This window comes from Erinaceus europaeus, chromosome 1, assembly GCF_950295315.1.
Source record: "Erinaceus europaeus chromosome 1, mEriEur2.1, whole genome shotgun sequence".
Lineage (NCBI taxonomy): Eukaryota > Metazoa > Chordata > Mammalia > Eulipotyphla > Erinaceidae > Erinaceus > Erinaceus europaeus.
The window spans coordinates 17,893,123-17,908,566 of NC_080162.1; the positions used below are offsets into that span (position 1 = coordinate 17,893,123).

Below are 15,444 nucleotides of genomic sequence, written 5' to 3' on the forward strand. Positions count from 1 at the left end.
GTACAACTGTAACAATTGTCCCATTAATATAATTAAAAAAAAAAAAAAGAAACTGGCATTTAGGGAGGTGACTCAGTGACTCAAATGCGTGCTTTGCAAATGGAGACTCCACCGGGGTTTGTTTCCTGCTGCTTCATATGCTACACTGGTGCTCCAGTCACTCTCATAAGGTAAATTAAAGATATTTTGTAGTAGTTAAAATAGTAGATACTAGAAATGGAAGATTCTTCCTCTCTTGCTTCCTTTCTTTCTTTCTCTCTCTGGAGGGATGGATGATATACCTTTTGTATGATTATTTAATTATTTAAGAAAGGAGACATTAATAAAACCATAGGATAAGAGCAGTACAACTCCACACAATTCCCACCACCTGATATCCATATCCCATCCCCTCCTCTGATAACTTTCCCATTCTCTGTCCCTCTGGATGATATATCTTATGAAACAGACTGGAATACTAAGGCCTGAGGAGATAGCATAATGGTTACACAAAAGACTTTCATGCCTGAGTCTCCAGTTCCCCAGCACCCCCCATAAGTTAGAGTTGAGGGAGAGGGAAAGAATAGAAGAAAAATGCAAGTACAGAAATGGGAAATGGTCTATAGCGGTACCATCCTAAACATGACGGATTTCTTCTGATCTCAGAAGAAAGGGGAAACACAAAACGGAACATGACAATGGAAGAAGACCTGGGCTGGAGGCCGAGAGTGTTTTGCAGAAAGCTGAGGAATCTTTCACATATACTAACTGTATCTACTGTAAACCACTAATCCCCCAATAAAATTATTTTTAGAAATAAAAGTGGGCTATAAGAATACTTGCTTTCCATAGAGAAGTTTATGAATCCTATGAAAATCCACTTAAAATGATTTATTCAAGGAGTAGAAAAGGCTATATTGATGAAATTTGTTCTGTTGGATGTTTGTGCCTCATATAAGATCATGCATGTATTATAATGCGTGAACCATTCCATATAAGGTTACATATAATAACTGCAGAAATGCCTTCAGGGTCTCTTTAAAATACTCCAGCTATTTAAAAACTAGGCATGGGAAACTTATTAGAGAGTCATCAGGTTGGAAACATTATTTTTTTAGGTAGATTTGATAATTAGGTATCTAGCTTATCACTCAACACTGGTCATCTGGAGGTATTACAAATGAACCAGTGTCAGGAAACTGTGCATGGTGGTACAATAGACCATAATGCAGAGCAATTTCAGGGGCATTGCCACATGATAAGTAGTATGTCAGAGGCAGGTGGTGGTGCATCTGATAAAGCTCACATAGAACTAAGCAAAAGGACCCATTTGAGCCCCTGCTCCCCATTTGCAGGTTGAATGCTTCATGAGCAGTGAAGCAAGCCTGTAGGTGTCTATCTTTCCCTATCCTATCTCCCCTCCCTCTTCAATATCTGTCCTGTTACATAAAAATAACAAGAAAATGGTATGGATCGAGTGAAGTGTTCAGTAAAACTAGCCATGCCCCAGAGTTTCCAGGATTGGGAGAAATATGAGTTTTATAGAAAATGGGAGAGTTCCCGTCTTGGAATTTAAGAAGGCAGTGGATCATTGGAACCAAGTTATTAGGGAATTTGGTTGACTTTGAAAATCCCATGGCTAAGATTTGCTGTATCATACAAGACCTTACTGTGATTTATGCCATTTAATGCTATTTACATATAGTTGTATCTTGTACAGTGACACCAGCAGTTGCTTCTGCTCTCCCTGGTCTAAGCTTATAGGTAATTTGATATTTAAATTAAACGGTCATAATTAGAAATGTTCTAAAAATTTGAACCCACTATTAAAAATTCCATCAGGTCATCATTGGATGCTGCATCTCCTGAGCTCAACCAAATCAATGCAGCCAGTACCACTTCAACACATTTCACTTCGGACGACTGTGTCCAGAGACACTGTGCTTGGAATGTCAACCCGTTAGCTCCAGCATGCTGGTGAGACCATTCCTAGCTCATAAGACTCCTCAATTCCATTTTAGATGGTGTACCTCCTAACAAAGCCACAGAACCTAGATATAGAACACGGCCCATGAGACAGAGCACATATGCACATGTGCCCATACATTAGGGGAAAATAGACACCTTGAAGCAGAAGTGCACAATAGTTTGCAGTGACCCAAAACAGCAGGCAAGTAGACCTTAAAAAAAGAAAATAAACACCATCAAATGATACTTACATACCTTACCCACACATTGGGAGCTACTCTCTGCCCTGCTCCAGCTTTCTGGTCCTATTTCCAACTCTGACACCATCTCCCTAGGCAATACCTTTGGCCCACTTGAATGTTAGCTGTCATGTGCAGGCAAAAATTAGCAAATCTGTGGACCCTTAATATATACCTAAAATAGATGTACTAGCTTTTTCCAAAACGGAGATTCCCAAATCTCTTCTGCTATATTCTTGCTTTTATGTTCATGATTAATAGTCATGAATAGTCGCTGCGGAGCCAGAGACGACCCGAACTGCCCCTGCGGCTACAGACAGACTATGACCCACATAGTCAAGGACTGCCGCGTCTCCAGATTCAAAGGAGGTCTCGAAACTTTACATCAGGTTCAACCTGACACTGTTCACTGGCTACAGAAGAAGGGCAAACGCTAGAAGAAACAATTTGTTCTGCTTTATAAATTAATGTTTTTTCAGCTACCAGGATGCCAACCTGACTTCCCAGGACAAACAACCTCACCAGTGTAGCCTGGAGCCCCACCTCCCCAGATCCTTGCCCCACTAGGAAAGAGAGAGACAGGCTGGGAGTATGAATTGACCTGCCAACGCCCATGTTCAGCGGAAAAGCAATTACAGAAACCAGACCGTCCACCTACTGCACCCCATAATGTCCATGTCCCCAGTGGGATAAAGAATACAACGTCTTTCAAGGGAAGGGGATTGAGGAACTGTGGTGATGGAAATTGTATGAAATTGTACCCCTCTTATCCTGTAGTCTTCTTGTTATTTTTTATTTTATAAAAAAAAATAATAAAAAACACTACCAACAGGAAAATCAAGCAGGAAGTGGGCCCCATAGATAATCTTGATTGAAAATAATCACTTAATCTCACTAACATTCAAAATACCTTTTTCCCCCCGTTTTTTCAATTCCTTTATTAGAGTACCTTGCAGCTAGGAACCAGGAGTCTGAACTCTGGCCTTGCACATGGTAAGATGTGAGCTCAGCCTGGTGTGCAATCACCTAGTCACTCCCCTTCACCCATGTCTTAATATTAACAATTGTGCATAAATATGATTGTAGTTTTATAGGAAAAAATAAAGTGAAAGAGCTGTTTTTATAGGAAGTGTGTGGTCAACTAAATCACTTGTTATCTCCATCAGAAACAAAAATATAAATAAAAATAGTAGCAATAAAAAACTTAATCTCTTAGCATATAATTCAAAGTTTATAAAGTATTTTCATATGCATTATGTTCTTTAAATATTTATTTATTCCCTTTTGTTGCTCTTGTTTTATTGTTGTAGTTATTATTGTTGTTGTTGGATAGGACAGAGAGAAATAGAAAGAGGAGGGGAAGACAGAGAGGGGGGGAGAAAGACACCTGCAGACCTGCTTCACCCATTGTGAGGTGATCCGCCCCTGCAGGTAGGGAGCCAGGGGCTCGAACCCTGGTCCTTGTACTATGTACTTAACCTGCTGCAATACCTCCCAACTCCTGCATGATGTTCTTTGAAGTTACCATGACAAATGTGAAAAAGGCATGGAAAACTCTCATTCTTCAGATGAAGAAATATGAGGTTTCTAAAGTTTATAGATGTTAAACAAGTCTTATGGCCTACAAGTGATGAGTTAGAATGAGAATCATGACATGTCTATTTTAATCCTAGCATTCTAGTTTTAAAGAAAGATTTCCCTGGATAGACAACCCCACCAATATGTCCTGGAGCTCTGCTTCCCCAGAGCCCTGTCCCACTAGGGAAAGAGAGACAGGCTGGGAGTATGGATCGACCTGTCAACACCCATGTTCATCAGGGAAGCAATTACAGAAGCCAGACCTTCCACCTTTTGCATCCCATGATGACCTTGGGTCCATACTCCCAGAGGGATAAAGAATAGGAAAGCTATCAGGGAAGGGGACAGGATACAGAGTTCTGGTGGTGGGAACTGTGAGAAGCTGTACCCCTCTTATCTTATGGTTTTGTCAATGCTTCCTTTTTATAAATAAAAAATTTAAAAAAATAGAAGGAAAAAAATCCCACCTATCAATCATTTTTAAAATCCTAACACCAGCCTTCTATCTTCATTGTCTTAGCAGCAGCTTGAATGGATCACTCACACCATTGGGAACTTAGCAAGTTCTATCATTCCTTTGCTATTTATAAAAACTTCCTGTCTTACCAAGGAGAACAAGGTTTGAAAAAAAAAATTAATGCCACATGTCATGTGACCCCAAATATTCCCAGCTCAAACTCTAGAGGACCAAAGAATAAAACAAGTCATCAGGTAGAAGTAAAATATAAAATAAACATTTATTTTTTGTTGTTGTTATTCTTTGTTCTTTTTTTATTTTGAGGATAAGGTGATATTTTATTAGTCATTTACAAGATTATAGGATGACAGGGGTGTAGTTCCATACGACTTCCAACACCAAAGTTGTTCCTTTCATTTTTTTTCTTTTTTTAAATATTTATTTTATTTATTTATTCCCTTTTGTTGCCCTTGTTGTTTTATTGTTATAGTTATTATTGTTGTTGTTGTTGTTGGATAGGACAGAGAGAAATGGAGAGAGGGAGGGGAAGACAGAGAGGAGGAGAGAAAGATAGACACCTGCAGACCTGCTTCACCGCTTGTGAAGCGACTCCCCTGCAGGTGGGGAGCCGGGGTTCGAACCGGGATCCTTATGCCTGTCCTTGTGCTTTGCGCCACCTGCGCTTAACCCGCTGCGCTACAGCCCGACTCCCAATTTAGTTAATTCTTACAATTATCATATACAGAGTGCATCTGGTACAGGTCTTTACCTTTCTGCCTTATTCCACTTAGAATCACAGACCTCTAGTCTCATCTCTGTTGTAGCAAATGAGAAGATTCCTTCCTTCGTTCTAACTACAGAGTATTTCATTTTTGTGTATACATCATAACTTTTTCATCCATTGACCTGGTGTAGGCACTAGGGTTTTTTTTATATATATATCTTAGTTATTATAAATAGTGTTTCAGTGAATATGAATGTGGATACATATTTTGAATTTGATTAATGTTTTGTGTTATTCATATATATAATTAATTATGAACTTACTGGATCATGTGGTAGATTTTTTTAATCTTTTTTTTTATTTTTAAAGGAATCTCCAATGTGGCTAGACCAAATTATTTTCCCACCAGCAGTATAAGAGATAGCTTAATTTATCATAGTTCTGAGGTGGTATGTCATCTCAATATTGCCTTGATTTCCATTTCCCTGATGACAAATGATGGTATTAGATTTTTTTCATGTTGACCATCTGAATACCCTCTGTGGTAAAGAGTTTGTTCAGTTCAGATACCCACTTTAAAATCAATGAGCCAAGGTAGAGAAAGAATAAGTGAGTTTTATAGTATATAACAATAAGTAGATTTATTTAGATATATTCCCAGATAATATACATTCCCTGCCTTTTAGACCAAAATTTTACAATCTGATACTAAAACTATCAAAGATTTTGACATGCTATGAAACCATAGTGACTGAGAATAAACCTCACAGACTTCCATGCATTTGAATTTAAGTAAAATACATCTCAGAGTTATTCAGATATTGGTTAAATTCCTTGTAGTTTTCTATGTTCACATGTGTATATACATGTACATGCTTTTTAGGCAGGATAGGAAATAAGCATAGAAGAAGAGTACTGTCTTCAAAAGTTCTTTCTGGAATTTCAAAGTATATTTCGATCTTGGCTTAGCTTTTATACTCTAAGCAAACATGTACAATTCACTTTTATCTTTCAATGACTGCTATAAAAATCAAAAGTGGTAGGGAGTGCTTCAGCACAAGAGGAGAAGTGACCTTACTGTGAATTATCAAAGCAAATAGAATAATCTTCCTTATACTGTTATCCAACATTTTGAATTGTTCTCTCCCTGTATTTCACTAGACATGTTCCAGATCTTCAGGAATCTTTCCTGTGACATATGGAAGTCACTGCACACAACTCTCCCCTTCACTCTCAACAGGCAACATACCCTGTCAGTTTTCCCTTCAGTCTGAGTGCTGGTGTGACTGCGAACCTCATGGTCCTCTTCCAAGTCCGAAACTTCCTCCAGTTCCTCTGGTGTCTATAAAAAGAAGGCAAAATGTTGTTGGTAGAAATTCAGTGGTATAGCTCCTTTGGAGCAATATTTCAGTACCAAAGTAGAAAGCAAAGAGACTAATATTACCCAGAAATTATACCATTATACATACACCCAAAAGAAATAAAAGTGTAGCCGTAAAATATGTTGCAAACAAATGCTTATAGAAACACTATTTATAATAGTAAAAAAATAAATAAATGAATATATAGTTACTGTTGAATGAATAAACACAATGTACTTAATTCATACAATAAGATATTGTTTTACATTAAAGATGGAATGAAATAATGATATACGGTAACACTGGTTAACATTGAAAATATACTAAGTGCTTGCTTCCACAGCACATATACTGAAAATATACTAAGTAAAAGATGTCAGCCAAAAAAGACTGCATATTATATAGTCCCATTTATATATATAATGTCTAGAGTAGACAATTCTATAAGGGAGAAATATAATTACTTCTTGCTGAAGGAGGCTAGGAAAAGGAGGCATTGGGTAAGGGATGCTAATTGGTACATTCTGGAGGGAGTGGTGGTGATAATGTCCTAGAATGAAATAGTATCAGTATGAAATAAATAGCATCTACATTCTAGTACCAAGCAGTTTTGATCACATGGCCCTATAATACAGTTTAAGACCTGGGAGTGTGAAGCCTCCAGTTTTGTTCTTTCTTCTCAAGATTTTTTCTACAATCTAAAAAAAACACATTTTATATTTTTAAATGGTGAACTTTATGCTATATAATACACATTTCAATTTTTATTTCTCACCACAAGGTCTTTGCAACTTTTGACTGGGTTTTTCAGATAGAGAAGTAATGAGACAAAAAAAGAAAGATATGTAGAGAGCACCAAACCTTCCTCCAGGGCAGTCGTAGTCCTTTGCAGTATACTCAGTATTCTCACTTGGACTTAGATAATGCACATGACAAAGCTAGTGTCCCCCCAGATAAACTGTCTTGCTGATCAGAACGAAGTTCCTATTAAGTATTAATTTGACAAAAAACATGGAGTTCCCATGGACAGTATTTACAGCTAGCCAGTAAATGAGATGATTATTAATGAAGCCTCATGACATAAAAAATATCAAGATGATTAGGGCTATAACTTTCTAAGATTTTAAATACTACATAATTTAATATAAACATCACTATCTATGCTAAATTGTTAACATACTTAGACTTTCATATTTAATGTCTGTTCAAAGCTTGCTTTTTAAAATTTCTTTAATGGGAGATTAATCATTAACAGTTGACAGTAAAGTACAATAGTTTGTACATGAATAACATTTCTCAGTTTTCCATATAACAATTCAACCCCAACGAGGTCCTCCCTCTGTCCATGTTTCAGGACCAGAACTCTCCCCTCCACCCACCCAAAATTTTTTATTTTGGTGCAATACATCAACTCCAGTCCTAGATATTCTTAGTATTTTCCATTCTGATCTTCTTTTTCAACTTTTGTCTATGAGTGAGATCATGCCATATTCATCCTTCTGTTTCTGACTTATCTCACTTGACATGATTCCTTCAAGCTCCATCCAAGATGAGGTTAAGAAGATGAATTTGCCATTTGTAATAGCTAAGTAGTATTCCATTATGTACATATACCAGAACTTGCTCAGCCACTCATCTGATATTAGACACTTGGGTTGCTTCCAGGTTTTGGCTATTACAAATTGTGATGCTATGAACATGGATATACACAATGTTTTTTTGTTTGTTTGTTTGTTTTGTTTTTGCATGGTTATGTTTGTTTCCTTAGAATATCCTCATGAGAAGAATAGCAGGGTCATAAGGTAGGATAACTTCTAGCTTTCTGAGGTACTCCAGACTGCTCTCCATAGCGGCTAGACCAATTTATATTCCCACAAGCAGTGCCAAAGGGTTTCTTTGTCCCAACAACTTCTCCAGAATTTGTTGCTACTTTTTCTTTTAATTTACTTTTTTCCTTTATTGGGGGATTGACGTTTTATGTTTGACAGTAAATACAAGAGTTTGTACATGCATAGCATTCGTCAGTTTTGCACATAATAATACAACTCCCACTAGGTCCTCTGTCATCCTATATTCATCCTTCTGTTTCTGACTTATTTCACTTAAAGTGATTTCTTCAAGCACTGCTACTTTTTCTGATGTGTGAAATTGTCAGTGTTTCCTTCTAAATAAATAAAAAAAAAGAAAATAAATTTTCATAGGAGTGAAGTGGCATCTCATTCTTGTCTTTATTTTCATTTCTCTGACAATCAATGACTTGCAACATTGTTTCATATGTTTGTTGGCCTTTTGGATCTCTTCTGTGTTGAATACTCTATTCATATTCTCTCCCCATTTTGGGATGGAGTCATTTGCTTTCTTGTTGCTGAGTTTAGTGATCTCTTTATATAATTTGGTTTATATTTTGGTTATTAGTCTTCTGTCTAATGTATGGCATGTAAAGATCTTCTCCCAGTCTGTGGGAGGTCTCTTTGTCTGGGCGGTTTTTTCTTTGCTGTGCTGAAGATTTTCAATTTGATGTAGTCCCACTGCTTTATTTTTTATTTAGTCTTCTTCTTCATTGAGTTCGTTTCATTGATTATGCCTTTAAAATTAAGACAAAAAGAGTTCTGTCAATATTTTCTTCTAAGCTTTTGGTATTTTCTGGTCTAATATCCAAGGGGTGTTGGAATCCCCTTTTATTACTGTGTTGTTAATATATTGATGTAGCTCCTTAAGTAGATGTTTTATGTATTTAGATTGTCTCTCATTGGGTGCATAGATGTTAATAACCATTAAATACTCTTGATTGATTGATCCTCTGAGCATTCAGTGATGTCCACCCTTATCTTTTTATTTTAATGTTTATTTCTATTGCTCAGATATGAGAATAGCTGTTCCTGTCCCTTTGGTAGTTCATTATCTGTGTTTGTCTTGTTGAGTTAGGTAGGATTCTTGCAGAAAATATATGGTTGTGTTGTGTTTTCTGATCAATCTTCCTACCCTGCGCCTTTTAATATGTGAATTCATGCCATTGGCATTTATTGATATTATAGAATGAAGATATTTTAATTGCATTCTAAAATTTTAGAGTGTTCCAATATATGGCATGTTCATGGTGACGTTACTGTTTATGAGACCTTTCAAAATTTCTTGCATGGCAGACTTGTGATAGTTGATTCCTTCACCTGTTGCTTGTCTGAGAAGGTTTTTTTTTCTTTCCTCCATCTAGTTTTAATGACAGTCTAGCAGGATGCAGTAGTCTTGGTTGAAAGCCTTTCTCATTGAGAGACTGATACATATCTTGCCATTCTTTTCTGGCCTTTAGTGTTTGTGTGGAGAAGTCTGCTGATAATCTTATGAGTTTTCCTCTGTAGGTGTCCCTCTGTTTTTCTCTTGCAGCCTTCAAGATCCTTTCCCTACTGTTATTCCTTTTCATTCTAAATATGATGTGTCTCTATCTTAGTTCTGTTTGGAAACTTCTGAGCCTCTTGAACCTTTATGTTTTGTTTTTTTTTATCCTGCCTAAAGCTGTGAAGTTCTCAGCTATTATGTCCTATATAATATTTTCTTCCCCTCTCTATCTCTTCCTCTTGTAAACCAATAATGCATATATTACCTCTTTTGACGTCACCTCATATGTTTCTGTTGTTTGTATCTCTTAATCTCCTTTTGAGATCTCTTACTTCTTTTTTTAGTTTTCTCTAATTCATCCTCGATCATGCTTATTCTGTCTTCTGCCTCACTTATCTATTCTATCTCTCTTTTTATGTAGCTCAACTATTTTGTTACTGATACTGTATTAGCTTGTTCAGCTAGTTATGCTCAAACTTGATTTCTTAAGTGCTGCCTTACTCAGGAACTTCCTAGACAAGGTTGGATTGCTTGCTAAAATATTTCTTAGTCATCACTACTTCACTATAATAATACCCATAACACTGTTTTATGTCATTGCTTCTGAGTTAGGCAGGTAGTTGTTGAACTATTTGGTGAGGCATGAGAAAATTGAAACATACAAATAACAATAACAAAATATGTGAGAACTATATTTTTCTTACCTTACTCTTACCTTTTTAATTTCAAACTAAAATATTTTATTTGTTTAACTTCTAGGTTTTATTCCCTCAGAATGCTAAGAAAATAATGGCATAAGTTACTCTTGCAAATGTAAGGAAAACTACTTCACAGGAAATATCTGATATTCCTGCTATGCACATTTAACTTTATGATCCCTTTGATATAAAGTCCTGGTGAGGAATACAGACTTTAGACTTTATGAAAAATGTCTACTAACCTGACTGGAAAGGAGCAAGACCTGCTTACTCAGGTAAGCATTCGTTTCCCTTAAGCCTTACTGTGTACACAGATTATTTGTTTAATTTAGTACTTCAAGCAGTGTTCTTTCTCTTTGGATCACTCTACAGATGGGAACTTTCAATGACAAACTTATATTGTACAAAACTCCCAATTTCCCAATCACTAATGGTTATATATATATATTAAATATATATATATATTAAAGATTTTATTTATTTATTAATGAGAAAGATAGGAGGAGAGAGAAAGACCCAGACATTACTCTGGCACATGTGCTGCCGGGGATCGAACTTGGGACCTTTTGCTTGAGATTCCAAGCAAGGCTTTATCACTGTGCCACCTCCCGGACCAGTTTTGTATATATTTTTCTCACCCCAAGGATCTCTAACCATCACTCTCTTCAATGTCTGCCACTTGCAGAAAGTATCACCCATTTCTCTGTACTTACTTCAACTAACTCCTCTCATGTATTATTTGTTTCCTTACTATGACCTCCAATATGCTGAATAATTGTTAGCTTTAAGTAAACCTCTTTTAATATATTTATTAATGCACTGCTAGATATATAGAGAGCAAACTTGAGAGGAAAAGAAGAGAGAGAGAGAGAGAGGGGACAAGAGACAAAGAAACACTTGCAGTCCTACTTCACCACTCATGAAGCTTTCCCCCTACAGGTGGGGATCAGGAGCTTGAACCTAGGACCTTGAACGCTGTAATGTGTATGCTTAAGCAGGCACCCCACCACCTGACTCAGCCTTTATGTAGATCTCTATGACCTCTATTTTGCTGCAAATATGTGCACCTAGAGCCACAGGGGAATTTCACTTTCCTCTTAGATATTAACTGAATAAACTCACCACTTCATAATTACATACCTTATTTGTCATTTTTGTGTATTTTTCACATAATATTTTGGAATGGATTTGTACAATTTATTTCATTGCCATATCACCAGTATCCAAAACATCTAAATGAATTCAGCTGATTAAGTCCCCTTTTCATCCTTATTCTTTTACAGCTGCAGACTGTGTGGTGGCCTTACTTTGATCTGTTATTTACAAGTATATGAGGTTTATGACTTGAATGATAATCCACACTTCAGTAACATGACTTCACCATTGATATTTATATTTTATTCAACTCAAAAGCAGAGGAACTTAATAAACGAAGAGCGAATGTTTCTGTCAGGAGTCACAAGTAGCAGTTTTTGGAGGTGAAACTGCAAGAAGAGATAAGCCTTTCATCTACACCCACATACTTCCGTGCTTTTTTTTCTTGTTTCTTTTTGTCTTTAACAGGATAGTTTTCTTTCTAAGCCACCACAACTGACCTCTTTCTGTTCTTGAACAAAATCAGTGGGGGAGTATTCAGAATACTTGCTGACAGCTTTTGGAAATCTGGATTACATAAGACTGAATACTATTGCAAAAATAAAAAGTTAAATATGTAATGTCACTATTTAAATTAAGTGGGAAATAAAAGTATTCTGATGAGTTCTGGAATGGTTCATTAACTCTTTCAAGACCAATGATAAATAATAATGGGAAGACGAATAATAAAAAGGAGTCATAGAAAATAGCATAACGGTTATGCAAATCAACTATCATACTTAAGGCTTTAAGACACAAGTTCAGTCCCTGACATCAACGTAAGCCAGAGCTGAGCAGAGCACTGGGAAAAAATTTTATATGTGTGTGTGTGTGTGTGTGTGTGTGTGTGTGTGTGTGTGTGTATACACACACACACACACACACACACACACACATATTATATATATATAAATAATCTGGGAGGTGGCACAGTGAATAAATTACTGGACTCTCAATCACGAGTCCTGCATTCAAACCTGTTGGTCTGCTTCTAATTCTGCTTCAAAGACCCCGTCTGTTTTGATCATCACGTTAGGTTCCCTTGTATTGCTTAATTCTGTGGTCTATTTACATAATCATTGTTTTGTTTGAGACCCTCACTGGTTTAATCCCCACTGCTTTGCGCTCTTTTTCCACTCTGTCCCCTCTCCTAGTCACATCCTGTTTTCCACCGTTTAATCCCCACTGGTTCGCACGCTTTTTCCTTCTCCCCACCCCCTTATCCTACGTACTTCCTCTTCCTGACACTTCCGCCTCAGGAGATATAAAGGACAGGGTTTTCTAATGAATAGGGATTAGACTGATTGCACTGCATCCCCGCTCAATAAAGATTGAACTGCGTCCCTGCTCAGCCATGAGTCCCTGGTCATCTGTCTCCCGCCCACAAAGCTAGCCCGGCACAAACCTTGACATTGCATGAGCCAGAGTAATGTTATGATTCTCTATTTCATCAGTGGATAAACACAACTTTAAAATGAAGAAGAGTGATAATGGACTAGCCATTATTGTATATTGTACATTCTCAAAACAGCTTCTTTTCAATTAACTGATAAATGTCCTAAATCCAGATATTTCACCATCTGGAAGAGTGTGTGTGTGTGTGTGTGTGTGTGTGTGTGTGTGTGTGTGTGTGTGTATGTGTGTGTGTGTGTGTGTGTGTGTGTGTCTGTGTGTTTCCAATCAATCCATTTTTACTATGGAGGAGATAGTATCATAAAGTCAAATAATCATATATTGTCAGTAATACAGATATGAACTTGAGTTCTGGTATTACATTCAGTAATTATGGATCATTAGACAAGTTGTGTATTTTTCATATTTTTAAACTTTTTGAAAACATATGTTTTATTGCATAAAAATCAGCAGAAACCAAGTAGGAAGGCGGGGGGAGATACAGAAGGAGAGTGAGAATAACATCTGCATCTACCTCCACTGCTCCAGAGGCTTTACCCTGCAGGTGGTGACTGTGTTCGAACCTGGGTAATTGCTCATTGTAATATGTGCAGTCAGCAAGGTGAGCCACTGTCCAGCCCCTTGTTTACTGATTTAAAAATTCTGTTGTTTTTTTTTCAGACTGAAACCATAGCCATCAGTACATAACATTCTAGTTTGTTCTGAAACTCATTGTACTAAGATTTTTTTTTTTTTACTATTTATTTTAATAAGAGAAATACAGAGACAGACCAGAGCACTGCCCAGCATTGGCTGATGGTGGTACTGGGGACTGAACCTGGGACCTCAGAGCCTTAAACAGGAAAGCCTTTTAAATATCTGCCCCAGCCCAAGGAAATCTTTTTTTTATTTTTAAATATTTATTTATTTATTTCCCTTTTGTTGCCATTGTTGTTTTATTGTTGTAATTATTATTGTTGTTGGCTTTGTTAAATAGGACTGAGAGAAATAGAGGAGAGGAAGACAAAGAGGGGAGAGAAAGGTAGACACCTGCTTCACGGCCTGTGAAGCGACTACCCTGTAGGTGGGGCGCCAGGGCCTCCAACTGGGATCCTTCCTCAGGTCCTTGAGCTTTAAGCCACATGATCTTAACCTGCTGCAGTACTGCCCAACTCCTCCCAGGAAATCTTCAAAGCTCTCACAACTGGACCAGTGAAATAATTCACTTGGGAGGGCACCTGCCTTACCATGTTCTTGACCCAGTGATAATAAACCTTGAAGGAAAAAATTAATCCTGATAAAATAAGAAATAAAACTAGCTCCGGTCATTCCTCAAATTGTTTTTATCCACTGCTGCACCTCTCAGATCCTCAAATTGTTTTTAAACCTACCCTTTTAGAAGCTTATCTCTATAAAACAATGCACTCTTTTTCTTTTTTCTTATTTTCATAAAAAGGAGACATTAACTAAACCATAGGATAAGAGGGGTACAAGTCCACACAATTCCCACCATCAGAACTCTGTATCCCATCCCCTCCCCTGATAGCTTTCCTATTCTTTATCCCTCTAGGAGTATGGACCCAAGGTCATTATGGGATGCAGAAGGTGACAGTCTGTAATTGCTTCCCCACTGAACATGAGTGTTGACAAGACGATCCATACTCCCAGCCTGCCTCTCTTTTTCCCTAGTGGGGCAGGGCTCTGGATAAGTGGAGCTCCAGGACACATAGGTGGGGTTGTCTGTCCAGGGAAGTCTGGTTGGCATCATATTTTAAATGTTCACTTAAGCTGGAGATAGCTGGGATGCAGTGAAAGTTTGTTTCTTCTAAAGATCTATTGTTTTTTTAATCCTTTTCTTTACTAAATCTGTCATATCCATCTATACTCTGTGATAATTTTTGTGGCAATTGAGTTACTCGGTTTTAATATAAATTAATTACTCTGGACTTACATAGTACTTACTTGCTGCCTCATTAAATTGAGTTAGAGTATACAATATCTTTGTGGTGAATAGGGCTTAATAGAATTACGTATGTGCTCATTTTTGTAAGTCCCAAATAAGTTTATTTTTATCTAATTTCAGTCATGTATAAGAGTAAAAATATTTTTAAAGAATATCTGTTTTTTATCTTTATTTATTTATTGCATAGACACAGCCAGAAACTGAGAGGGAAAGTGGTTACAGAGAAGGAGAGAGACAGAGAGAGACCTGCAGTGCTTCATTACTTGTGAAGCTTTAGCCCAGCAGGTGGGGACCAGGGACCAGAATCTGGCTCCTTGCACACTGTAATATGTGCGCTCAACCAGGTGCACCACCACCCAGCCCCCTAAAAAATCTTTAAATGATCCCAGAACAAATTTCACTTTATCACTTAGATTCTCAATGATAATACAAATAGCTTCCCTTTTAACTTAGTGCATGATAGCTCTATTTTTTTTCTAGAAAGATATAAATCACTCAGTCATGATTCATATTTATCCTATCTCAGAATTAGGAAAATGAAGTCAAGTTTTCAATTTAAATTCTTGCTTATTATGCAGCCCTCCATGGGAAACCCAGAGTAGTTTGAAATAAGCATAG

At 37.1% G+C, this 15,444-nt stretch overlaps 1 protein-coding gene across 1 annotated transcript in view; it reads right to left on the reverse strand.

The window, feature by feature from the left end:
- The window catches only part of CTNNA3 (catenin alpha 3), a 1,573,756-nt gene that overhangs the window by 183,721 nt on the left and 1,374,591 nt on the right, over nucleotides 1-15,444 (reverse strand). Inside the window, exon 14 of the mRNA XM_060193489.1 lies at nucleotides 6,195-6,287. Within this exon, the coding sequence (XP_060049472.1) occupies nucleotides 6,195-6,287 (93 nt within the window). The remainder of the gene's footprint in view (nucleotides 1-6,194; nucleotides 6,288-15,444) is intronic.